The sequence below is a fragment of the Dama dama genome, chromosome 22 (assembly GCF_033118175.1).
Source record: "Dama dama isolate Ldn47 chromosome 22, ASM3311817v1, whole genome shotgun sequence".
Lineage (NCBI taxonomy): Eukaryota > Metazoa > Chordata > Mammalia > Artiodactyla > Cervidae > Dama > Dama dama.
The window spans coordinates 10,967,316-10,993,859 of NC_083702.1; the positions used below are offsets into that span (position 1 = coordinate 10,967,316).

The 26,544-nt window shown below is 59.6% G+C and overlaps 1 protein-coding gene across 4 annotated transcripts in view; it reads left to right on the top strand.

The window, feature by feature from the left end:
- The window catches only part of MICAL3 (microtubule associated monooxygenase, calponin and LIM domain containing 3), a 141,716-nt gene that overhangs the window by 110,430 nt on the left and 4,742 nt on the right, over positions 1–26,544 (top strand). For 3 of the 4 annotated variants that reach the window (XM_061124604.1, XM_061124605.1, XM_061124606.1), the window contains 11 exons: positions 365–560; positions 2,574–2,800; positions 5,767–5,904; positions 9,670–9,783; positions 10,208–10,345; positions 10,431–10,513; positions 11,261–12,968; positions 13,358–13,452; positions 14,097–14,207; positions 15,923–16,016; positions 19,777–19,827. In XM_061124604.1, the coding sequence (XP_060980587.1) occupies positions 365–560; positions 2,574–2,800; positions 5,767–5,904; positions 9,670–9,783; positions 10,208–10,345; positions 10,431–10,513; positions 11,261–12,968; positions 13,358–13,452; positions 14,097–14,207; positions 15,923–16,016; positions 19,777–19,827 (2,955 nt within the window). The remainder of the gene's footprint in view (positions 1–364; positions 561–2,573; positions 2,801–5,766; positions 5,905–9,669; positions 9,784–10,207; positions 10,346–10,430; positions 10,514–11,260; positions 12,969–13,357; positions 13,453–14,096; positions 14,208–15,922; positions 16,017–19,776; positions 19,828–26,544) is intronic. The other variant, XM_061124607.1, reaches the window with a different exon arrangement.

Below are 26,544 nucleotides of genomic sequence, written 5' to 3' on the forward strand. Positions count from 1 at the left end.
CCATTGACCAGCCAGATGCAGTGCTCAAACCCCAACTGTGTCCTGGACCGAGGGGTGGGGGCAGTGGGAGGACTCTCCCCTCGACAGGCTGCTTTCCCTCAGGTCCAGCCTGGCCCCTCCCCCCCAGCCAGTGTCCACTGCTCCCCAGGCTTTCCTGCAGGGCAGATGAGGGGTCTTCCGTCTTCTGCACCAGCCCCCCACACACACACCAGCATCCTCTGGGCTCTGAGGGCCCCAGCCTTGTTGACCGCTGCGGCGTCCAGCTCCCCAGCCTCGCAGGAAGGCTGCCCCTCCTTCCAGGGGAAGGCTCCTTCCGTCATCCCCATCGCTGACCCTAGAACTTTGCTTCTTGCTTGTCGTGCAGGCCCAAGCGTGAATGGCCTAGAGGAGCCTAGCGTCGCCAAGAGACTGCGGGGCACCCCGGAAAGGATCGAGCTGGAAAACTACCGGCTGTCGGTGCGGCAGGCGGAGGGGCTGGAGGAGGTGCCTGAGGAGACGCAGGCCGAGCACAACCTGAGCAGCGTGCTGGACACGGGGACAGAGGAGGACGCAGCCAGCAGGTGAGCCTGCGGGGACTGCTGCCTGCCGGGGGCGAGCGCTGCGGAGCCCTGAGTCAGCTCGTCTGGGTCTGCATGCTGGCTGTGACCCTTGACAGGCAGGTCGCGTGGCCTCCCTGTCTGCCTCCTCGTCTGATGTGCTGTGAGGAGTCTGGCCAGACTTGAAGGGCTGCTCTGAGTGCCCATGGACCATGAGGCCTAGGAGGAACTGTCTGTCTCCTTCTGGCCTTCAGAGAGGCAGGGGGTGGGCTTGCCTGCTTCTCGTCTCCGGAAGCACGTGGCAAGACCACTCAGAAAGGGACTGAGAGCCTGTGGCTTGTGGCGAGAGGTGAGGGTTGACCTTTCTGCCCAATTTTTTTATGCCAAGTGTGTCCCTTGCTTTTCTCCATGGTCCTTGAATTGCTGCAGCTTCAAGTGGAAACTCATCATGTTGGCCACCCTTGTGACATGGCCCAGGGATGGACTGCCCTGAGCACCCCCCCCAACACACACACAGAGAACTGCCGCCCACGACTGGGGTCCCAGTGTGCTTGGCTCGAAGGGAGGGCAGCCTGGCCTCCCCTCTCCCACCTGAAGTTGTCTAAATTGACCTGAGGTTAGGGATGAGCACAGGGGACATTCTTACCCTGATTACCTGTTTTGGAAGATGTTAAATGACAAGCCCGGGGTTGGTCAGTGTTGTTAGTTAAAAAGAAAGTAAACAAATGACGTCACGGTGATAAGGCAGAAACATAGCTCAGTCAACACTGAAAGCTAATCAGACTCCAGAGGGCACGCGTTCTGTGGTCCACAGTCCTAGGTTTTCCTGCTGGAAACTGCCTTGCCCTGACCCTCACCCACTTCAGTTATCGCCACCCTGTCTAGTCCTGCTGTTTGCATCTTGTCTCCCTCGAGACTGAGGATCTTTTCTGTGGCAGTTTAGTGTTCCCTGCAGCGTCTGGGAAGGGCTTTGTGAGCAGAAGACACTTGGTAAGTTTTAGTGGCACGAATGAATGAACGCATGAATGGAGTAGGATTCACTTGACTGAGCTGAGCAGTGAGGAACCTGCTGTTTTCTTCCTCATCTGCTAACTGATCTTCAGTTAGGTGCTCAGAAGCATTTGCTGAATGACAGACTGACTGTAAATGGGTAAAACAAGCTAGTGGATGGCTGGAGGACCCACGAGTAGCACAGGCGTGGTGAAGTCAAGTACATCTCCCACTCCACCAGCTCACCCTGACAACCAGGTGTTCACACCCCCTTCCCAGTGTGGACAGGGCTGTCATGGCAGAGCCATTTGGCCCATGAAGGGTTGGGGGAACACAGCCCAGGAGACCACCCTTGCTTCTGACCCAGCGGAAGTGACAGTCTCCCGCATCACCCTTGGGTGGGGTATAATTTTCTAGAAAGACGATGAAACAGAGCCCTCTGGAGGGGCAGTGCTCACAGCCGTGCTCAGGCAGAGCCACTCTCCTGGTGCTGACGTGCGGCGATACCCTCAGAGCCTCCGGGTTCACATTCCCTCTTGGGGGTAGTTGTGGTTAAGCCCGGCTCCAGGTCAGCTGACGCTGTGTGACTCAAAAGCCTTTGCCCCAAACTGCGTTCTTAGACTCTCCACCCTGACCGGAGGCCGCAGGAAGTCAGACTTCCCCCGTCAGGCAGGGCACCGAGGGCTTAGGGTCTCCCTCCCAGACACAGGCAGCTGGGCTGGGCCCTCGGAGCAAGGTGGGGCGCGCTTATCCCCGGGAGCGGGCGTCCAGGCCCAGCCCTCAGGGCGAGGTGGGGCACACTTATCCCGGGAGCGGGCGCCTGGGCCCTCGAGCAGTGACTGCCTCTCGCAGGGGGCGGGGAGGCTTGCACAGGCAGCCCGTGCGCCCATCTTGCCCTCTGCTTCCCCCCCTGTCCCCCCTACGCTGGCCCCTGAGGCGTCCTCTGTCCCATCCTGGCCCATAGCGGGCAGCTGCCTTTTTGACTTCTCTGCCTGTGCCCCTGGCCTCCAGACGTCCCCTCACTGGGTTCTCTGGTCGTTCCCACAGCAGTTCGGAGTCAGAGATGGAGGAGGAGGAGCCCCCGCTGCCCACCTCGGACCTGGGCGGCGTTCCCTGGAAGGAGGCCGTGAGGATCCATGCGCTCCTGAGAGGGAAGAGTGAAGAGGAGCTGGAAGCCTCCAGGAGCTTCGGGGCCGGGGAGGAGGACGAGGAAGACGAGGAGGAGGAGGAGGAGGAGGACGAAGAGGACGAGGAGGACGAGGAGTCTAGTGAAGGTCAGAGGACACCCTCTCCTCCTGACCCTGACATCAGACCGCAGTGTGCGGGGGTGGGTTTCTGTGGCCGGGGACCCATGACGGACGCCTCTCTCCCAGGCCTTGGGGGACCCGTGATGGGCCGTCAGGGAGAGCTGGGCATGGAGGCGGGTCAGGGCCTCCTGCAGCTCAGGTCGCTCGTCTTCCTGTCCTGTTCCAGCTGAGGGAACTTAGCTTTCTGGGGTTCCCTGGTCCCGGGTGTCGGGGGCTGCAGAGCATTGAGGAGAGGGCCCCCGGGCAGGCTCACCCGTGGAGCCTGGGGATGTTCTGGGAGCCGTGTCCTGGCGGGTCGGTGGGGCTGGCTCTGAGACACCTCGTCGGGCACTCGAGGTGTTGGTCCCATCCTGTCGGCTGCGTGTGTGAGCCCGAGTGGTGACAAGGAGCTCAGAGGGCTGTTCCCCCGTGCCGCCTTGCCCCGGGTCCGCAGTGGTGAACAGGGGCCAGGCAGGCGGAGACCAGAGCCCTTGGGGACTCGTGTCTGTTAGGCTTGTGCTGTCTCTTCAGGCGCGTGGACAGGGCAGGCGGGTGTGACTCCTTGGCCTGGAGCCTGGCCCCCAGGGCTGGCCCTCCATGGCTCTAGGACCTCTGCCCCGTGTGGAGGTCCCTGTGCTCAGCGGCCAGTCCCAGCCCAGGGACTGCAGCTCAGTGAGGGCTGGGCACTGGCCAGGCACAGTGCGAGTAACTGGGGGTCCTTGGAGCACTGTGTGTCCCCTAGCCGGTGACCCACGACAGATGAGGCAGGGCTTCCGTGGGCACGTGGGCAGGTCCTCCTGCAGGCCTCCCTCCCTCCCTCCCACCCACCAACCCAGAGGCCAGGCGGGGCTCTAGGGCATCCCTTGGGGCCTGAACACCCCCTCATGTGAGGAGTCAGGGGAGGCAGCGTCTGGGGCTCCTTCCGCTGCCGGCCTGCCTGCAGAGCCAATGGCCCGGGGTCAGTCCGCGGGGACTGCAAGGGCACAGCCTCCCTGAGAGGTCCCTCGGTGGCTTGTAGCCCAGACACAGCTGAGGGTCAGGGTGCGTCCTCTCTTCCCTCCTGAGACCTGACTTCTTGGATGTGGAAGTAGGGCTGGGCTTTAGTTGGAGGAACCGGGGGTGATGCTTCTCTCTGTCCTCCTCCTGTCTGCCCCCCCGGTGCTCCGGCAGGAGAGTGCTGGCCCTGGGACAGAGAATGCCTGCAGGGCCCGCTCCTGCAGGGGGGTGAGGGCCTGGGTGCAGGTGAAAGTATCCCTGCTGCCTCCGCCCTGACCCCAGGAACAAGTCCCACATGAGGAGGGGGCTTTCCTAGAGTGCAGTGGTAGGAGAGACAGCCACCCCAGACCCGCCCGACTGACCCCTCTGCGCCTTGAATGCCCGCTGCCTGTCCTCCATGCTGTTTAGACTCTGCCCCTGCTCTGATGTGAGCCGCTCACCTCACATCACAGAGTGCCCAGAACCCCTCCCTGTGCCCAGGCAGTGTGTCCCCAGGCCCCCCTGCTTGGTGGGACACGGGCAGCCCCCGGGGGGAGCCTCACTGTCTTCCTCTGCTCGCCTGGAAGCTGGAGGAGGGGCCTGCATCTCCTCTTGGATTTGTTGTCCTGGTCTGGAGACGCAGCCCGTCCAGCTCCGCCAGGGACCTTCGACCCCTGAGAAAACCCTTAGCAGCCAGCAGCTCCCAGGAGAGCCCACGCCATCCCAGCCCGGCGCCCCCGCTCACATCTGGTGGCCTTGTCAGTGGCCTCTGCCCCAAGCACTCTTCCTGTTGCTAGAAAGTTAGGAGGTTGTGGTTCTTGTGGTGAAGCCAGATTGCCCCAGTAGACTGTGGAGAGGCCTTCGGATCAGATGCTGCTGAAAAGCCGCCCTCCCTCCGGTGGTCCCCCGCCCCCACGTTGCTGGCTGTCCCCTGATTTGACCCAAGCGTATGGTGTGGTCCTAGTACTGACAATGCAGAGCCCCCAGGGTGGGTGTGCATGCGTGTTCCTTGGATGCCGGCAGCAGGGTTCTCACCTGGCTGAGGAGCTGGGTCTGGTGTCCGGGGCACCAGAGGGGCCCTAGAGGAGAGTTAGAGGAAAGGGCTTTGACTGCAGAAAAGGTACAGAGGGATTGAATTCTTGCTCCTGTGAGCTCCCTGAGCTGTGGTGGTCTGCAGGACAGACCCCGCCCACCTCCTCCCTGGCTATGGCTCCTCTGAGTCCACCCCTGCCTGAGCCCACCATAGAAGGGGCAGACGATGACTGAGAGGCCCAACAGAGTCACGCTGTGCCTGTGTGAGCCGCTGGTTCCTGCAGGATGGCCCGGCGCGTCCACGTCTCTGTCCACGCAGCAAGTGGCAGTGGGTACAGGCTTGGTGGCCTTGGAGCCACATGCGTGGGAGGCTGGCCTTGCAGAGGCCAGTCGTGACCTGTGCTTGGGTCCCTTAAAGGCAGTTAAGGTGGAAAGAGCGGCAGAGAGGAAGGGGCTCTGCGCTGGAGGGGGAGTAACACTCTTCATGGAAGACAGTTACGTGAGGCTCCAAGGGACGGAGTCACACTGAACGAGTAGGCTCCAAGGGGCGGGGTCTTACTGAACCAGTAGGAGTCAGGTGTGTGTGCATGTGTGTGTGTGCACGCGCATGCACGGAGGCTCCAAGGGACAGAGTCACACTGAATGAGTAGAAGTCTAGTGTGTGTGCGCGTGCGCATGTACTGAGGCTCCAAGGGACAGAGTCACATTGAATGAGTAGGAGTCGGGTGTGTGTGTGTGTGCGCGCGCGCGCATGCACTGATTCTCAGTTTTTGCCTGCTTCTGCTTCACACTGATCCTGGCAAATGTGGTAACTTTGCCTCTGTTTCCTGTCCTATGGTGTCTGCTCCCTCCATCCCTGGACTGTTCACATTCCCCTGTCTTCCTTCCTTCCTTCTTCCCGTCCTCTCTCCCTCTCTCACCTCCTCCCCTGGAACCTGGTCCCCTAGTCGGGAGCCCGAGGAGGCTGCAGCAGCTGCTGAACCTGGCCGATCCCCTGGAGATCCAGGCCGACGTGCACTGGACGCATATTCGTGAGAACCAGGAGGAGCAAGCGGCACTGGCGCCCGAGTCCCCCCTTCCTGGAGGTAACTGCTCGGGGTGCAGGGCCCCGGGCGCCTCCGCCCCCTTCCCCTCGGGCTGCAGAGGACTCTCCTGTAGGGCAGGGCTGCCCGGCTCCACACAAGTAAGAGCCAGTGAGGCGTGTCTGCTTCCCGGGCTCTCATCAGTGGGGTGAGAGGGGGGCTGTCTTCTGACTGGAAACAATGAGGTGAACTTGACCTTGGAAGAACTGAGAATCTGCTGCCTTTGCCCGGTGTCACTAGGTCGGGCTCCTCTTTGTCCACTTGAAGGAATGTCCTTGCTCTTCATCATGCTGTGTATCTGGGTGTGAGTGTGTGTGGACAGAGTGGGGTCAGGGGACCATATCTTGGACTAAAATGAAGTCTTAAGAAGACATTTGCTTCAGGGAGGCCTCTGAAGTAGCATCATTTCCAGCCCTGGGTTTTAGGGGAGGCACTCTGCATCTCACAAGAGGATGACGATGACCCTTGTTCTGGCTTCTTTAAAGGAACGAAAACCTAGAGAGCGTTGGGAGCATCCTTCTCCATGCCCCAACCTCGGCGTGCCCACCTCGGTGTCTTTCCTTCTGTCTCTTGCCCTTTTGTTTGCGTGTTTGCATTTAGCGCCCACAGGGACCAATGTCTAACCATTTTTACAGCCTCGTAAACACCCAGCAGCTCTTTGGGAGCCGAGAGAGAGCCTGCTGCCTGGGGATGCCACTTGGACTCGAGCTGCGTCATTCCCCCCACCACCCAACCCGTTCTCTCCTCGCCCAGCACATAGGGCACCATGGGCCTTGAGCTGTAGCGTCGTCTGTCTCTCCTTCATTGTAGACTCCAGGAGGACCTCACTGTCCTTACCAGGAACGCTTACTCCCGTGTAACTGTGTATTTGTTGTCTGTTTTAAATTCAGTGCCTGGCCTCCCCTCCGTCCGCCGTGCAGCAGTACAGGCCTGGCTGGAGTCGGTCTCCGGAGGTAGACTGGTGATGTTTGTTCTCTGCCCACTCACTGTAACCCTCTCTCGGCAGCCCTGCTGGTACCTTAACACGGGACTCCAGTCCTGCCGCTGGTGCATGCGCGGCAGAGGGTGGGGGCACGTGCATGCCTCACTCAGGCCGCCCGCCCTTGCATGGACCAGACACACACCCCACGCCCTCCTGGGAGGACCCGAGGGGAGAGAGCAGGAGTGCAGGTGGCAGGGAAGACAAACACCACTGTTAATAGAGATCGGTGAAGGCTGAACCTGAAGGACCATGCGTAGCACTGAGGTTTCACGTCTGTGAAAGTGAGGGCTGGGCGGAGGCTGGAGGAACCACTGAACAGGAGCATCACGGTGGGAGGCAGTCAGTACTGGTGGGGGGATGGGGTGGGGGGATTCAGCTGGAGGTGGGGGACAGGCTGGGTCCGCAGGCTGAGGTGCAGGGCTCTCTGAGCATTTGGACCACGAGGAAGCGGTGAGGCCTCCCTTGTCCTCACTGAACTGTTCTGGGGGCGTTTCTCAGCCAGGGGCTCTGATATCCAGACAGGTCATGGGACTCCGTCGTCTGAAGGTCCTGGCCTTGGCTGTGCAGTGCAGAAGGGCCAGGGCGCCGCTGTTGGGTGGGCAGGACAGGAGCCCTAGGCCGCCCCACCAGCCTCTCTCACCAGCCGCCCGGTGTCCTCAGCTCCCGCGTCAGGAGGCACCAAGCCGCAGGGAGGGCTGCTGGTCCCCCCCACAGTTAGTTTTGTTCCCAGGATGCTTGGTCGAGTCTGAGGTGTGGGACGTCCCAGCAGCAGCAGACTAGACCAGAGCCGAGCGATTCGGCGACGCCCGCTTCCACGTGTGGCTGCTTCTACCCCGCTGCGTCCTGCCCTGGACTAACCCTCAGTTCCTCCCTCAGGCTGTCTCTCTTTCAGCACTGCTGCGGCCACATTGAAGCTTCTCGCTGTGTTTTGACACATGTGACAGTCGTTCCTTTCAGGGTACCGCTGAGGACTGTAGACGACTCCCGATCCCACATCTAGGGCAGGCGTTTGTCTGAGTAGGAGAAGCCCGGGGGCCGTGGGGCCAGGACTGGGGTGGGCGGTTCTAGTGCACTGTGCCCGGAATCCCGGCCAGCTGGGGGTCCGCGTCACTCTTGCTTCCAGCAAACGTGTGAACTTAACCTCTTGATGCCCGGCTGCTCACAGACGGATTCAAGCACACGTGTGGGCTTGGGGGGTGGAGGGTGCCTTCTGTGAGGTGGGCCCAGGTTCTGTCCCCATCAGATCCTCTCTGAAAGGGAGCCCTACAGCGGCTGGCTTGCTGTCCCACAGATAGCGTGGGGTGGGGGAGTTGCTTGCTTTGGGAGGCCCTCCCCTTGAGTTTAGTGAGTGCCCAGCAACACTGTGAGCGTATGGACGTCTCAGTCAGTGGGAGTAACTGAGAGGCTTACTCAGGGTTTTCCCAGCAATGCCATCATCACAGGACAGTGTTCAGGCCCCACCAGCTCTGTGGCTGCTCAGGAGCTGTGTGGGGCTCCCAGCTCCCACAGCCCTCCCCACCTCACCCACTCCAGATGGATTTTTCTAGCACTCTATGGAGCGGGTGCATGTCATCACCTTGTCCTAATAAGCTGAGTGCATGGAAGAGATGGTGAGAACAAGTCACGGCTTAAGGAAGTGTTTAAAACACCAGGGCTCCCAGGTCCCGAGCTGCAGGCCCAACTCTTAGAAGTGCCTTACCTCCAGTGGCCGTCACGGCTGTCTCTTGTCCCTGGCTTCTTTTCGCTTTGACCCCATGGGCGCTTCAGGTCACTGCTCATCACTGCACATCCTGGCTGTGGGCGATGCAGCTTCGAGAGGCCTGGCTGCTAGTCCCTGAGGGTCGTGGCCCCGTGGCCTGGCCTTGGGTTTCTGCAGGGCTGGACCCTTGGGCCTGGGTATGTGCAGGTCAAAGGGCAGCCCCTCTCCTGAAAGGAGACCCTGAGAAGAGCCTCTAGGCACCTTGGCAGGAGAGAAGCAGGTCCTGGCAGTGTAGGCACTCCCAGCCCAGCATCCTGGGCAGCTTCCTGCTGGCTATCTCTTGCTCGGCCTCTGGCCGTTTCTTGCCCGGCCGCTGGTCTGAGTGCTTCGTGTGCAGAGTAGGGGCCAGTGTGAGTGTGTGAGAGTGTGGGCTGCTTCCTTGGGAGAAATCACACTTTGTCCCATCCTGTGGCACGGAGGGGCTGGTCTTAAGCCCAGAAAGGACCTTTACATGACCCTCTCCCCTCTCCCGTGTGCTGAAAGATGTGTCTGAGTTCTCCCAGTGAGGCCACAGCCCTGCCCAGCCCTGCACACAGCCCTGATCCAGGCTGAGTGGTGCAGGTGCGAACAGACCCCTAGCTGCCTGACTTGGTCCCCTCCCTGAGAGGCAGGGCTAGCCACAGCCCCTCATCCTGTTCCTCGAGGGTCAAGGGGTCGGCGCAGGGCCTGGCTGCCACATGTGCTGGGCATCTGCCAACCTGGGCCTGATAAGCAGCGTTCTCCCCCTGCTGCCCCCCATTCTTCTCAGACAGGCTCTCCCAGCAGCTGCTGGGGGAAGAGGAAAGCCAGCCGGCTCAGGCCACTTCTCCCCTCCTGCTTGGCCGGGTCCGTGTGCTCAGGAGGCCCAGTCCAGCTCCTGCCCTGCTCTCAGCTCCCAGCCCTCTGACTCCCGCCCCAGCCAGTCCTCTCCCTTCTCCCCGCAGTCTGCCCATGGACAGCCCCAAGAACCCAGTGCCACTGTCCGTCCCCACTGCCAATGTGTCTGTCCATCTCTCTTTGTCCTTCCTTTGATGTTTCTGCCTTGCAGTCCCATTCGATGAGGATGACCTGGAAGGAGATGTGGACTCAGAACCAGCAGAGATCGAAGGGGAGGCAGCAGAGAATGGGGACGCAGGGGACACTGGCGCCGAGCTGGATGACGGTACGGGACCAGAGAGCTCTGAGCTCGGGGAATGCGGAACAGTGCACGTGATAGTGAAAGCGAGGCGCTCGGAGGAGTGGCCATTAGGGCTCGTGGTTCCTTCTTTGTTCTGCACTGACCTGAACACCTGCCGTTTCACCCACCCGGTGGACAGCGGCTGTGTTCATTCAGTTATGGGGAGAAACCGAGCAGATGCGGGACTTCCTACAGGGCCTCTAAGGCAGCCGCTGCCTCTGGAAGCTGGAACAATGGGATGATATGGGCAGTCTGGGGAGCAGAGGACCAGCGGGCAGGGCCAGGCCGGGACGGGATGCACGCTGCTGCTGGATGTCCTGGCAGCTGGCCTCCAAGGCGGGGGGAAGGCGGCACCTGCGGGGGGAGCACGGCTTCACTAGAGGCCTGTGCTGCTGCTTCCCTTGGCCAGATCAGCACTGGTCGGACGACATCCCGTCCGAGGCCGACACGGAGCTGCACCGGCCGGCAGTGGGAGCAGAGCTGGAGCTGAGGGTGTCGGACGGCGAGGAGGAGCTACCACCGGCCTCAGCAGGGCACCCAGAGAGAGGTCTGTGTGCAGCCCCTTCCCCTGGACTCCCTGCCCATCCAGAGGGGGTGCTTCCTCTTGTAAATCCTGCCTCTTGTTTTTTCAGGTCCCTCCCGAGTCTCCAGCCCCACCCGGTCCCCTGAGGAGCCCACAGGCCTGTCCTCCCCAGCCCGCAGCCCCGGGGCACAGGTAAGGGTTTGACCCACTGCCTCTGGTGCCGACGGGGCTGTTGGAAGCAGGAGTGGCTGGGGCTCGAGCCCCATCTGACCCACTGTGTCCCGGTACCACAGCAAGCTGAAACAGCAAGATTTGTGCAATCACTGGTTTGAGTAACAGATTTGTTTCTTCTCAGTGTTATGTTCAAATGACTATGCTTTTCTGAATTAAAAATGTGTGTCTGGGTTACCAGGGGTGTTCACACCACACAGTGCAAGATGCTCCCTAAATAGATAGTAACACTGTTTCCTGTGGAGCACGTTTTAGGGGAGATGTCTGCGGGGAGGCCAGAGCTGGAGGCCAGGGGCTACTTGACTTGGTCTTTGGGTCCTGAGGAGCAGGTGACTTGGGTGATTTCCCCTGAGATGAGCCCGGGCGTGGTCGGAAAGAGTGCCTGGAGGCACAGTGTAACTGACACTTTCCCGCCTCACATCAGAGACCCTGGCAGGCTAGGGCACGTCGTGCTGTCCTTTGGCTGGTGTCATTTCAGGGCCCGAAGAACAAGGTGCACTTGGGATGAACCCAGCCTGAAAGCTGCCTGTGTGCACTGGGTGAGGGGTTCCAGAGCTGGACAGGGCAGAAGAGGGGGCGTCCTCCTGACCCTCGACTATGGCCCCGAGGATGGAGAGGCTGCTTCAGGAAGCTCGGGCCCTTGGTGGGAGAGCGCGCCTGTTACAGCCCTGCCTTCTGAGTGGCTCCTGTCACCTCGCTTTCCCGCAGAGCGCCCGTCCCCCTCTTGCCACTGTGGCCACCGGGGTAGGGTCACCCGCCGAGAGTCCTCTGCTGGAGCCCTCGACCCCGCCAGCGGAGCCCGAAGCTCGCCCTCCCATCCGATCACAGCCTGAAGCCAGGACGCCGCCCTCGCCTGCCAGCCCCCAGCGCCAGTCCCCGCCCGCCCCACTGCCCATCTGCTCCCAGCCTCAACCGTCCCCTGAGGCCACCGTGCCATCCCCCACCCTGTCCCCCATCCGCTCCCAGCCCGTGCCGGCCAGAACCTCCACCCCTCTGGCCCCCCTCCCCGTGAAGAACCAAGGAGTCACCAAGGACACACTGGGCAGCCCCCTCCCTGGGGACGAGGCCCTGAAACGCAGCGACCTGGTGGCTGAGTTCTGGATGAAGAGTGCCGAGATCCGCCGCAGCCTGGGGCTCACGCCCGTGCGCCGGAGCCCGGGGTCTGAGCCTGCCTTCCAGTCCCCTCCCCTGAAGGCCTATCCAGCAGAGAAGGCTCCCCAGAGCGAGGGGCTCCGGCTCCTAAAACCCCCATCTGTCCCCAGGAAACTGGGGCTGCCCACCGCCGAGGGTGCCCAACCCTGCCCGCCCACCCCTGTGTCCCCACCCGACAGGGAGCCGAAGGGCCCCCGGGAGGAGCACAGAGACCTGTCCAGCAGCTCAGGGCTGGGCCTGCAGGGTAGCTCCTCCCGCACCAGGACACCGGGCAGCCAGAGCTTCAACACCTCTGACTCCACCATGCTCACGCCCCCTTCCAGCCCGCCACCCCCGCCTCCTGATGAGGAGCCCGCTACCCTTCACAGGAAGCCAGACCTGGCAGGGCAGCCTGTGGCCTCGACACCCACACCCCCGGCTGCCTGCGTGAGGCCCCCGCGGGAGCCCGCCCAGCCCCCCCAAGAGGAGGCACGGAAGTCTTTCGTGGAGAGCGTGGATGAGATCCCCTTCGCAGATGACGTGGAGGACACGTATGACGACAACACGTGTGATGACCGCACGGAGGACTCGAGTCTGCAGGAGACCTTCTTCACACCCCCCTCCCACTGGCCCCACCCCAAGCCACCCTTGGCTGCAGAGAACGGCCGGGGGCTGGAGAGTGGGGTCCCATTGCAGAAGCGGGGGCTGCCGCTGGTCTCGGCCGAGGCCAAGGAGCTGGCGGCCGAGCGCATGCGGGCTCGGGAGAAGTCGGTGCGGAGCCAAGCACTGAGGGACGCCATGGCCCGGCAGCTGAGCAGGATGAAGGAGATGGACATAGCGGCTGTAGCCCCTGGGACCCCCAGGACCCCCGCACCCTGCAGAGCCGCTGCTGTGCCCCCCAAGGGCCCCGAGGAGCCTGCCCCGAGGCAAGAAGCCACAAGTGAGGAGGTGCTGTCCCCTCCCTCGGACTCAGGGGGCCCGGATGGCTCGGTCACCTCGTCAGAGGGCTCCAGCGGGAAAAGCAAGAAGAGGTCATCCCTCTTCTCTCCTCGGAGAAGCAAGAAAGAGAAGAAGCCCAAGGGCGAGGGCCGGCCCCTGGAGAGGCCTAGCCCTGGCACTCTGGAGGAAGTGGCCGCCAAGCCCAGGTCTCTGTGGAAGTCCGTCTTCTCCGGGTACCGGAAGGACAAGAAGAAGAAGAGCGACGGCCGGTCTTGCCCCAGCACCCCTTCCAGCGGGACCACAGTGGATGCCGGCAAGCCCAGGGCATCTCCCGTCTCAAGAGCAGGTTCGGCAGTGCAGCCCCGCCCCCACCCTGGGCACAGCTTGGGGTGCAGGCTCTCCTGTCCCCACGGTTCCCTCTGAAGACCTCCTGCCTGTACCGCCCTGCCTCCCCTGGGGTTTCCTAGGGAGGAGGCCGCTAAACCTAGGACGTTCCAAAACAAGCGAGTGGCTGGGCAGGGGCCATGGGGTGGCTGTGCTTCCTAGGGAAGGTGCTGCAGCTGGACACGGCCTGTTGGTGCGTGGGGGCTCCTGCCTGGGTGCGTGTCAGCATCCAGGCCTGTGGCTCCGGGTGCAGGGACAGACCCAAACTGGGGGGAACCACACCTCACTCCCCCCACCCAGGTCTCCGGGGGGTGGGCCCGCTGCTCACGATCTGCTCGGCCCTGCCTCCAGAGCTGCGGACCCGGCGCCAGCTGAGCTGCTCGGAGGACTCGGACCTCTCCAGCGATGACGTCCTCGAGCGGACCTCCCAGAAGTCCAGAAAAGAGGTGGGGGGCCGTGGCCGTGACTGTCCCTTGTTCAGCCCCCACCCCCACCCCCGGACCCCAGCCAGTCCAGTGGTCACCCCCTGCACCCGCACTCACTGTGCCCCCAAGGCACACCTTTGCAGGAGCAGCTATTACCCTACCGGAGCACATCCGCCTTCCTCTTGGTGCGTAGACCCCCGAGTCTGTCCCGTTCACCTGAGCTCTTCCTCCATCTGCATCAGGTAGTGAGGCTTCATTCAGAATAGAAGCGCCTGTTTACTTCAGGCTCCTCCAGGAGCCTCGGAAGTAGTGCTCATCTGAAGAAAGGGGCTTTTGATTCCAAACAGAACAGTAGAAGGACCCTGGCTTTTCTTTCTCCTTCTTTGCGTTCCCCCCACAAGCCAGAGACTTGGGGAGAACATGTGACCACGTTTACCCCCAGTCTTAAGAAAGCAGATGTCGTTATGTGGGAAACCGTAGGACGGTGGTCTCCGCAATAAAGACTGCCCCACGTCCTAACTGCCCAGCAGTCAGTGTGCAGCCGGCCTCCATCCCTCCCCCATGGGGCACGCCTCCTGTGGGGCTCCTGCAGGGATGAGGGCTGGGCGTCTCTGCACACCGGCCCAGCCAGCTGCTGACCAAGGAAACCCTCTTGTCCCCTCCAGCCGAGAACTTACACTGAGGAGGAGCTGAATGCCAAGCTGACCCGACGTGTGCAGAAGGCAGCTCGGAGGCAGGCCAAGCAGGAAGAGCTGAAACGGCTGCACCGCGCCCAGGTAAGGGCAGCAGAGCCTCCCATCTTCCCAACCTGCTGCCCGCATCCACACAAGGGCGAGGGAGGAGGCGGAGCGGAGCCACTGTCCCCTGGCCTGCACCTCTGGCTCGATGCAGCTGTAGAAGCCTCGCTTGGGGGCAGCTGTTGGTGGAAACGGAGATGCCCAGCCTGGGGTCTCCCAGGTTCCCAGCTCTGGAATAACCACCGTAAACCAGCCAGTCCGGCTGGCCTCTGACACACCTGGGTTTACAGGTTGGCACTGTCCTCAGGCCCAGGCCTTCTGATGTTTGTTTCTCCCTTTTAACAAAAAATAATTTTTTAATGTAAAGTATTCCCTGGTGGCTCATTGGTAAAGAGTCTGCCTGCCAGTGCAGAAGACACGAGTTCGATTCCTGGGTCGGGAAGATCCCCTGGAGAAGGAAATGGCAGCCCACTCCAGAATGGCCTGGAAAATACTATGGACAGAGGAGTCTGGCTAGTACAGTCCATAGGGTCACAAAGATTCAGACACGATTTAGCAACTAAACAACAACAGACTAGGGCTTCTGGGTGCAAGGTCCTCCTAGGGGTCCAGTATCCTCAAGAAACCTTGTTCCTTGCAGAGTGTGGCTGGTCCACACCACATGGGTGCTGCTGTTTTTTTCTTGAATTGAAGTATGCTTGTGTGCTAAGTTGCTTCAGTCTTGTCTGACTCTTTTCAACCCTATGGCCTGCAACCCGCCAGATTCTTCTGTCCATGGGATTCTCCAGGCAAGAGTACTGGAGTGGATTGCCATACCCTCCTTCAGGGGATCTTCCCAACCCAGGGATCAGACCTGTGTCTCATTATGTCTCTTGCATTGGCAAGCAGGTTTGGTGCCGCCTGGGAAGCCCTAATTGAAGTACAGTTGGTTTACAGTGTTAGGCCAATTTTTGCTGTACTGCAAGTGACTCAGTTATACACACATAGACATTCTTTTTTTTTTTTTAATCTTTTCCATGAGGGTTTATCCCAGAAGATTGGCTACAGTTCCCTGTGCTATACAGTGGGCTCTTGTTATATCCATCCTGTATATAATACTTTGCACCTCTTACTCCAAATTCCCAGTCCTTCCCTGTTTACTCCCCGCCCCCTTGGCAGCTGCAAGTCTGTGCTGGGTGTTTTTTACTCTTGTGGAAGCAGGGTTTCCAGACTGTCAGGAAGCCCTGCTGGAGCATTCTCAGCCTCTCTGTGTGCCCTGGACAGCCACCCAGATCCCAGCGTCCTGGCTACCTGAGGGTTCACCCCCCTCCCCCCTCCTCTCCCCTCCCCGCCTCCCTCATTCTGTGTGTCCTCCCCACCCCTCCCCTCTCACAGTGTCCACCCCTCCCTCTTACACTGTGTGTCCACCCCTCCTCCTCACATTCACACTGTGTGTCCACCCCTCCTCCTCACACTGTGTCCTCCCCTCCCTCCCACATTCAGTGTCCTCCCCTCCCCCTCACAGTGTCCTCCCCTCCCCCCTCACAGTGTGTGCCCACCCCTCCCCCTCACACACTGCATTCTCCCCTCTCCCTCCCCCTCACAGTGTCCTCCCCTCCCCCTCACACAGTGTCCTCCCCGCCCCCCTCAGAGTGTGCATCCTCCCCTCTCCCTCCCCCTCACAGTGTCCCCCCCTCTCCCCTCAGTGTATGCTCACCCCTCCCCCTCACAGTGTCCTCCCCTCGCCCCTTACACTCACTCTGTGTCGCCCGCAGATCATCCAGCGGCAGCTGGAGCAGGTGGAGGAGAAGCAGCGGCAGCTGGAGGAGAGGGGGGTCGCCGTGGAGAAGGCGCTGCGTGGGGAAGCAGGTACCGCTGGGCCTAGAGGACAGGGTCCTCGGGAAAGCCCCACCCCACCCCCCACGGGAGGCTAGCTGCCGTCCCACGCACGGAGTCAGTGGGTGTCCAGCAGGATTCTCTGGTCCCCTGGGATTCTCTGGTCATGGGATCTGGGGCTTCCTGTGAAGCAAAGGAGGAGAAAGGCCTATGCATCTGGGGCTCCCCGAGCCTGGCCCCCACCCCCAGTCTCAGGGCTCCCCCTGCCCTTGTCCTCCATGTCTGCTGGTGATGCCCTGGGCTTCCCCCTCCCTCCCCTCCCCATCGTCTCCCCAAGAAGACAGTGGCTGGAAGCAGGGCAGGCTGTGCACAAGGGGCCATCACAGAACTGCACGTGCAGCTCCCCACCCCTCCCACAGGCCCTGCTGTGGGTGGCATCACAGACACCCCGGGGTGGACCAGGCTCGGTCCTGGGGGCGGGCACTTGGGGCACAGCAGAGTAGAGCCTGGGAAGAGGCTGTGAGGGCCGTGTGCTGGGGCAGACCATGGGGGCCGTGCAGTCAAACCACTCTCCCCAGAGCCTGCAGAGAAAGCAAGGAGGCACCCAGCGCCCAGGATGACATCTTGGTTCAGGACCTTGAACCCCTGGACCAGCCCCACTGCAGCCCCACCCCCACTCGAGGGACTCTTCCCTGCATTCCCCAGCGTCCCCGAGTCTGGAGCCTCCACCCTTTTGTGGAGAGCACTGCAACCAGGGTCAGAACGGGCTCATGCAGCCTGCAGTGAAGACAGGTGCTGTTGTGGTTGTACTCCAGGGTGGGGTGGAGTGAATCTCCGGGCAGGTGGGCTGAGGATAAACCAAAGAAGAAGCAGGAAAAGGTGGCCACCAGTACAGTCATCTCTGCCTCTGATCTTGCTGGAAGACTGACCGACAGCTGGCCTCCGAGTGAGTGCCTGGTGTCAGGACGCATCTGTGGGGTTCTGGAGGCCCGGCGCTCGGTGTGGAGCCAGGCAGGCACGAAGGAAGTCTCCTGTCCAGGGCCTTCCTGCACGGAATTCAGCCAGCGGTCGACACAGGGTGACCTTCAGGTGAAGAGGGGATGAGGCTGAAAGATGAGCTGTGATGTCTTGGTCTTGCCTGATCCTGGACTCTGTGCCACCAGAGTGAAAACTAGACCCTGTGTCCAGGAGTGGGGGCTCAGGTGAATGGGCAGTGCCCCCACGCTGCATGCCCTGAGCCCAGCCTCCTCAGTCAAGCCTTGACCGCCTGGAGGGAGCTGTCCTGTACCTGGTGTGAATGGGGACCCGCAGCCGTGCCCTTGCTGCTGTCTCTGCTGGCTGAAGGTGCCAGGAGGGCCCTGGGCCCTCGGATCCCACCTGCCATGGCGGACGGTGGTCCCTCACAGGGACTTCATCCTGGCGTATGTTCCCCACAGCACTAATCGCCCTGCTGGCTGCCCATGGTGTGTCCTTGACGGCCCCTCGGCATTTCCTTATCAGGCTGCTGCCTGCCGAGGGGCCAGGGGAAAGGGCCCACTGGAGACTGGCCTGGGATTTTGCTGAAATTCCTCTTTCTAGTTGTTTAGATAATTACCCCTTTGCAAACATATACAACCAGAATTTCATCTGTGTCAGTGGTTTTCAAGCTGTTTTATCAGCAGCAGAATCTCTTTTTACAAGATAAATTATGGTTTCAAGTTTAAAGTGAAAAAAAAAAGTTACTCTTAAATGTTAATGAACACAGATTGGAAAATGCAGGTTGTGGTAGAGAACTGCAAGGCTAAGAACCTCAGTGTCCAGTCCAGCCCTGGTTGCAGGGTGGGCACCGTGGTGTGCAGAGGTGGTGATTGTAAATGGAAGCAGGTCATGTACAGCCATGGGAATTCAGCGTGTGCACAGTGAGAATGGTCTAGGCATCTGAAGCTTAAAGTTGGAGCTGCTGTCGCAGCAGAATCGCTACAGATCCAACTGCAGTTTAGATTCCTGGGGAAGAACGGACCTCAGATATATGCTCCCAAACATGCAGTGAACCCAGAGCCAGCTGTACTGTGTGTCATGTCACCCGGAGGGCCGGCCTGTGCCTGGACGGTCAGCCTGCACCTGGAGGTTCGCTCTGCAGCAGGAGGGTTACCCTGCGCTTGGAGGGTCAGCCTGCGCCTGGAGGGTCACCCTGCGCCTGGAGGGTCAATCTGCACCTGGAGGTTCACTTTGTGCCAGGAGGGTCAGCCTGCGCCTGGAGGATCACCCTGTGCCTGGAGGGTCAGCCTGCGCCTGGAGGGTCAGCCTGCACCTGGAGGATCACCCTGTGCCTGGAGGGTCAGCCTGCACCTGGAGGATCACCCTGTGCCTGGAGGGTCAGCCTGCGCCTGGAGGGTCAGCCTATGCCTAGAGGGTCAGCTGGTAGGATGCTTTGAGAGGTGGGTTCCCTGAGTGAGACTGCTCACAGGCTAGGACTTAAGTTAATGAAGTGTCCTGACAGGCTGGACGGACACTCACACACACAAGGCAGAGGAAGCCTGGTGGTCCTGGGGCCGCACGGAAGCAAGTTGACCTGACAGCACAGGTCAACGTGGTGATGGGCTTCCATGGGTCACAAGCTGGTGGATCACAGATTCGAATGTGGTGTGTCCTATTGAAATTTATTGCTGAATTAGAAGTGGTTGTGAGTCAGGTATTGGGAGAGCCCAGAACACCATCTGCAGAGCCCGGGCATTCCAGAGAGCAGGGTGAAAACCAGAGTTCTGATCCAGAGTCCACTAAGCAAGACTTTCCAGCACTTCTGTCCAAATGTGCATCTCCGGTTCATATACAGGCAGTGGTACCTCTGTTGGGAAATTCCCATAATGCATTTTGGAAACAGGATGGAGTAGCTGGACACAGGAACCCGGAACTTTGCTTTCTTCATTTCAAGCACCTCACTTCCTGAGTTGTGTTCCCACTTGGCGACATCATCTTCTCTTGGGCTTCGTGTCCTTTTGCTCTCGCTGGTGTGCTTGCCGGTGGCCGAGCCCTTGAGGAGGCCCTTGTGGGCTGAGCAGCACTGGTCAGCTCCTTTCCTGAACCAGCCATTCGGTCTCAGTCCATGGGTTCTCTGAGGTGTCACTGGTGGCCGAGCTGCCCTCCAGAGAAGGCTGACGTGAGGAGGAAGGGTGGTAAGCTGCAGCTGACTGCGCTCGAATTTGTCATGGTCCTGGGGTAACTCTTGCCGCGCTGTGACGAACAGGAGTGCTGGCGGGGCAGCTGTGGAGAGAGACGCCACTGTTTTCTGCTCTCTGGGGGTCTGGTGACCTTGAGGGCCACAGAGCCTCCTTCACTCAGACTCGTTTAGCAGATGTGGTTCTGCTCCACTTGGGGTCAGTGTGGACAGGCGAGCTGAGAGCTAACACGGCCTCTTCAGGTGTTCACGTCTGGCCTTCAGCCTCAGTCTGGGGTTTGTGATACTGCGAAACTAGGGAAGTCCATAGCCTTTGACCTGCCCCTCACATTTTCTAAGTCTGAATTAGATGAGGTTGAATCCCAGCAGGATCTCCAGCAGAGCCAAGGCCCTGTCCCAGCTGCTGGTTGGCTACATGCTGCCCCCTTCCATTCCCCCCCCCCGCCGCCTTGGTTTTCGGGACCACCCCTGGCACTGGGAGGCCTGTGGCTGAAGCATGTGTGTGGGGGTGCCTGGGGGAAACGCATGCTTTCTGCTGCCTCCCTGGGTGTTTCTTATGCTTCACACCCTTGACTGCCAGGGACTGGGGGGCCAGAGGGTTACCTGATCCAATAACACTTCCCCGATTCCTTGTTGTAGACTATTGGGGAGAGTCTTATTACACTGACCTCATCGACTTGCATCTGGGTGGTATGTATGCAGACCTGTTACAGAACTAACCCTGCTGACTCCCCCCTCCTCCCCCGCCCCCGCTCACAAAGAGCAAGAAGTCAGCCTGATAACCATAACCGGATGGTAAAGCACAGGCCCTTTTCCAGCTCAAACAGAGCAGTGTGCTGACTCGGCCTCGCCATACGTGCGTGGCGGGGGAGACCTGAGACAGCCCTTGTTGCTGGGCCTGAACTGGTAAATTTAGAGGTTCACCAGCCGCAGCATCAGCCTCTGATCCAATCTGCATCCCAGCCCCACTGACACTGTTTGGTCGTTTGATGGTAGCAACTGGTGTGCGTGCACATACACACTCAGGCAAGCACGCACATGCTCCACCACAATCTTCCCGAGCTCCCTCCCTCACACTTCCCCCAGGATGCCCATAGCCTCCATCAGCACATGTTTATGCTGACCTGAAAGGTCTGGGTGCCCGGGGGAGGCGTCTGTGAATGTTCCCCCTACTCTGTCCTGGAACTACTGTGTCCTCTTTTCACCAAACTCAGAAGTCGAGACCAGTCTTGTGTGTGTGGTCCCTGCAGCCTCCAGACCCGGGCCTGTTAGAACTGCAGAGTCTCACCCCCTCCTCCCACCCTCACCCCTGACCTTCTGAGTCAGGGATCCTGGAGGTGAGGCCTGGTCCCCTGCTTTAGCAAGCGTCCCAGACCACTTCTACAGTAGAACCACTGTCTCAGAGGAGTCCAGTCTGTGGGTGTCTTGCTGTACAAGGCCCACCATTCGTGCTGGACCAAAGAAGCACCCAGGCAGGAGTATTGCCTTTAGACCTGGGTGGTGACTCTCCTGGACGGCTGCCCTCATGTCAGGAGCTGAGCCAGCAGCTACTCCCGGGGCTCCCAGGCCCAGCGCTTTCTTGGAGTCCTGCATCCTGTTCAGGTGGTCAGACCTCTTTGTCTCCCAGGCAGGCTCTGTGCCTGAAAGTGGTCAAGAGCGGGCAAGATCTTTCTCTCTCATTTTTTTTTTTACCATACTTCCATTCTTCTAAGAGAGTCTCTTTTTGGCCCATTCATTTAAAAACCAAGCAAGATTGTAATTGCAACTCAAGATAGAGCCCTGGTCTTAGAGAGGCTACACCAGTAAGGAGGCTTCCGGCCTCCTTGGGGTGGGTGTCCTGGCCTCCCCTCTGCTTTCTGATCCCAGGTCCCCGGGTCCACCCTCTCCACGGCCCTCCAGGGCTTGAGCTTCCAGTGTCCAGGTGCTGCCACCTCATGGCCATTGGTGCTGTAAAAGGGCTCATGCTTACACCCCAACTAACAGATCCCACCCTGACTAATGTCCTGGGCTCACTTTCTGCCTCCTCCTGACACCTCTGGGAACGTCTGTGTCAATTCCAAATGAATCTCAATTGTTTTGTTTAATTCAAAGTCTCCTGGGAAGGACTGTCAAACCTATTTCTTTGAAACTGCATTCAGCCTCCCCTCCCAGCTTGAGATCGTCAGCCACACTGATGACCTCGTGTGGCCAGTTCTGTTCCCTTTACTGCTGATGCTTGAGTGATAAGATGCTGGCTGTTTCCATTTCTGTGTCCCTGGATTCCAGCTTCCAGCCTTCTGGATTTAGAATTCCAACAAGTTCTGGGGGAGAGTGAAATATGTAGAAAGAGGAGCTCAGTGTATCTGAATTAAAAACCCCTGCTGCCCGATTCGCATCCTCACCCATCAGCCCGCTGTGGCTCTAGGGTCTCCGCCCTCACATGGCAGCTACCGCCACCCACAAGTCTGGGGGGAGAAGGTAGTTGTCAGAAGCAGCTCCCGTTTCAGTTCCTGCTGATGTCTCCTCCACGGAGCACTTGGCAGTCTCATTATTTGGTGGAATTTTACCCTCTTGAAATCTGGAGCCTGAGATGTAGAGCCTGATTACTTGTCTGCTGCATGGGCTCAGTTGTATCCAACTCTTTGTGGCCGCATGGACTATAGCCCACCAGGTTGCATCCCCAGAGGGCCACGGGAACCCAGTACCGATTGTGCTTCCTGTGAGGTGAGAGGGAGAAGTCCAGGCTGAAGTCCCTGCCCAGCCCCTGCCTGTCTCACTGTCATGCCCCCCTGGGGTCTTAGAGTGACTCTCAGCTGACTTAAAGGCTCCAGACCTGTTGAAAGTCTTCTTTTGAGCCAGAGAGTATCAAGACTCCTCTTCACAGAGCTGCACCTTGGGATTGCAGAGGACCCATTAAAGAACAGAGACAGGGTCCTGCTGCCCAGCCACCGCCGTTGTTGCTCTAGACCAGGGACGAGACCTGGACGTCTTCAGGTGAAGACTGTATCTCTTCCGGAGAACTTTGAATTAGAAATATTCACACCCCATTTCTGGTTTCCAGACTTCACCTCTTGATTTGTACATCTCCAGGGGAAATGGAAAGAGCATGAGTGGTTTAGAAATGGCATAAGGGACTGGGGAGGGGGTTTTCATTTTTTGCCATGGGTTGTGATGGGGATGTGTGCCCACCCCGCTCTGAGCCTTCCTGTGCTGTCCGCTCCCCTGAGTTGATGCTGGGAGATTGTTGGCTGATCTGTTCTGTCTGAGCATGAGCCTGGCTCGGTTTTGCTTTTAGAAAATGTCAGTCCTTGAGATTCCCCAGCATTCCTGTGTGTGCGTGTGTGTGTCCCAGTCTGTGTGTGTGCGCGTACACATGTGTGTCTCAGTCTGTGTGTGCACACACATGTGTGTGTCCCAGCCTATGTGTGTGCACATGTGTGTGTGTATGTCCCAGCCTGCATGTGTGCACATGTATGCGCACAGGCGTGTCCCAGCCTGTGTGTGTGTTTGTTAGAGCTCAGTTTTCATGTGCTTTTCCCTCTTCGTTTCCCCCCAGTCTAGAGGTTTGTCTCATACTGAATTTCCCAATAAGGCATCTCCCCAGCTCTATGCTTGTAGGCCAGGGCTGTCAGGGAGAACCTTCTATCCCGTCAGATGCAGCACGCCGCCATGCGGGTTGCAAACCAGCCACAGTGTTCTAGTTACCCTGAGGGTCCCTGCAGTGAGGCGACAAGGCGGGAGGGAGGATGCGGTGCTTCGGACAAAGCCTGTATGAAGAAACAGGAGAGATGGAAGCAGAGAAAGAACAAGCGGAGAGGAGGAATTGCCACCAGACTGGCTGTGACTGCCCGCTCTCCACAGCCCATGGGGTCCTGCCGGCCCCAGGCCACACAAGAGGCACGGTGATGTCAGAGCGACCCTGAGCGGGGAAATGAGACTGGCTTCAGGCCGCTTTGTGTCCCCAGCCCCACCACTCACCCTCTGGCCCTCTCCATTCGGCGAGGAAGGGCGGCGCAGTGACCCTTCCAGGTCTGGCGCCCGCCCCCTCCTCAGGCTGCCTCCGTTTGTTGGGTTTGCTTCCCAAAGGAAGGCCCTCTGCACTGGGTGGGGGAGTGAGGCAGATCCTGGCCGGGGTGTGCACGGTTGACCCTGCGCCTCGGGGCCCTCCTTGGACGGCAGAGCTGCCGATACTGTCTGGGCAGCCGCTGGGGCCAGTGCTGGGGCTTGACAAGGCTGCCCGTGTGCCCGTGTTTTGGTCTCTGACACACTGTCATGCCCAGTGCATACAGCTCTCTGGAATCCTTGGGATGTGCCTCGCTGCACGATGATAAGTTGCAGCTTTTCAAACTCTTGACTCGTGTGGCCTGCCCCGATGTTGGGGAGGGTGGGTGCTGGTGACCGTCACGCCCTTAGGGCCATGGGCTGTGGGCACTGGGGGTGGTGACTGGGGTCTGCGAGTGATGCACAAACAGGAGCATGACTAACAGAAGTGACTTCTGTTTGCTGTGAGAGTGACGACCATTCTGCGCCTCCCGCGGGTGAACCACATCTGTGTCTCTCACATCTCCAGACAAGGAGAGATTAGCTTCAAACTGCGCCTCTGTGCCTCCCTTGCACACTTATGTCAGGTTCAGGCCTGGGGTGGAAGCTCACCTTGTTTGGTTGGTTTTTCTTCTCCTTAAAACAGTATTTATTGGTTGGTTTTCTGATTATAAAGTATATACTGTGCAAACACCAGAGCCCTCAGGAAGGTTCAGGAAGAGCGTCACAACCCACCCTTCGGGGCTCTGGCCGTTTTGTGTCTACACTGCCCGTTGCCACCAGGGAGCCCCTCCAGATTTCTGTCCTGAGTCCTGTTCTGTGGTCTCATGCTGTCCACTGTATGGAAGGGCGTCTGGGACGTGCTCTTCATAAAAGAGTCTAAAGCTATGTTCCGTGATGTCTGGAAGGGGAAGCACATCCTCACTGCACCTGCAGGCACAGGCTTCCTTGTTTGGATGCGTGTGACCATGTTGAGTCCCTGACCTTGCTGACGAGCACAGATGCTGTTCCACTGTTTCCACAGCCTGTTCGTGTGTAACATCTGTCCCAGGGGGCAGCAGAGGTGGGGACCCTATTGTTTGAGGGTGTGTGCAGGTGTCTGAGCACCCATCTTGAGGCAGAGAAGGCTGGATGTAGACGAGTATAAGCTGAGGGTGTTTGTAAGAAAGGAGCTTCTTGCTTGCCTCAGTGACCAGCTGGTCATGGCCACATCTGTCCAGAACACTGAATCACTGTGATCGCTGCACATGCACCACACATACAGCCTCTGCACACACCCACCACACACACACAGCCTCTGACACACCCACCACACACCAATGGCCTCTGCACATACCCTCCACACACACACATGGCCTCTGCACACACACGGAGCCTGTGAACACACCCACCACACACACACAGCCTCTGACACACCCACCACACACACAGGCTCTGCACCCGCCCACCACACACACACAGCCTCTGCACATACCCACCACACACATGGCCTCTGCACACCCACCACACACACACAGCCTCTGCACACCCACCACACACACACACATGGCCTCTGCGCCCACCACACACACACACACGGCCTCTGCGCCCACCCACCACACACACACACACTGCCTCTGCGCCCACCCACCACACACACACACACACGGCCTCTGCGCCCACCCACCACACACACACACACGGCCTCTGCGCCCACCCACCACACACACACACACGGCCTCTGCGCCCACCCACCACACACACACAGCCTCTGCACACACCCACCACACACACACAGCCTCTGCGCCCACCACACACACACACAGCCTCTGCGCACACCCACCACACACACACAGCCTCTGCACACACACACCACACACACACAGCCTCTGCACACACCCACCACACACACACACACAGCCTCTGCGCCCACCAAACACACACACAGCCTCTGCCCACACCCACCACACACACACAGCCTCTGCGCCCACCCACCACACACACACAGCCTCTGCACACACCCACCACACACACACAGCCTCTGCACACACCCACCACACACACACACACACACACACACACACAGCCTCTGCACACCCACCACACACACACACGGCCTCTGCACACCCACACACACACACACGGCCTCTGCACCCACCACACACACACACACGGCCTCTGCGCCCACCCACCACACACACACAGCCTCTGCACACACCCACCACACACACACAGCCTCTGCCCACACCCGCCACACACACACAGCCTTTGCACACCCACCACACACACACATGGCCTCTGTCCACACCCACCATACACCCAGAGCCTCTGTCTGCTTTAGTGCCGAAGTTTCGCCTGATACCAGGCTCAAAAGCCTACAGAGAACACGCAAAAGGACGTTAAAGAAAGAGAACACAGGGCACCTGCACTCGCTCCTGTCGCCCGGTGACGGGCCTCTCAGCTCACGTCTGCTTGGCCCTCGTGTTCACCTAAACAGGGTTCTCTCTAACGGCCCAGCCCCTGCTCCCCACCCCGGGGGCCGTGGCTCCTGCATGTGCCTGTGGTTCTGTGATGGTCCCTTGCTGAGCAGGCCCGCTCCCTTGAGAGCCCAGGCCCCGAGTCCAGCCGTGTCCCCTGCACGCCCTCTGCTCTCGGTCGCCCCGTCCACGACTCCCCGGCTTTGTTTCTGTGAGCTTTGGACTTGTCCACAGTGTAGCAGTGTGCCCGCTGTGGTGTCGGCCCTTGGAGGAGAGGAAGGGGCAGGAGAGGGGTGCTCAGCTCTCCACGGCCAGAGGCGGGGTGGTGATTCATCCATATGGGGCTGCCTCTGGGGAACTCATTGGGCCAACAAGTCCTTGCTCAGGGTCAGAGCAGAGCGGGTGTCGGCCCTGGGGGCCCATCAGAGGGCGCTGCCTCTGTGGGTTCAACACCAGGAGAGCCCCAGCGCTTAGATTTACCCACGTGGTGGTCTTGAGAACTCTCACTCAGGCAGGCCTGCTGGCACATTGGGTGTTTTCAAGGAGGATCACCAAGCCCCAGAGGCGCCCGTAGTCATTTTTAGCTTCCCACCCTGCCAAGCAAGGACCTGAGGAAGACAGAGTGCCCGCCCGCCTGGGCCCAGGGCTGCTCCTGACCAGTTTCTGTGCTGGATGAAGGAAGGACTGAACTCATTCGTAGATTGTGTTTCCCTTGCTTCTGCTTTTCCATTTCTTGTATTTTTTTTTTCTTTTCCTCCTGTTGTTCCTTTCTCACTTTTATGCTTTTTGTCCACTTCACCTTCTCCCTGTCCCTCCCCACTTCCGAATGCCTCCTCCTCCTCTCTGTCCGTGTCGTCTCCTCCTCCTCCTCCTTGTTTGGCCCTTTTTGAAGTTGAGCCCAGTGGCGGGACTCCACGGCGTAGACCTCTCT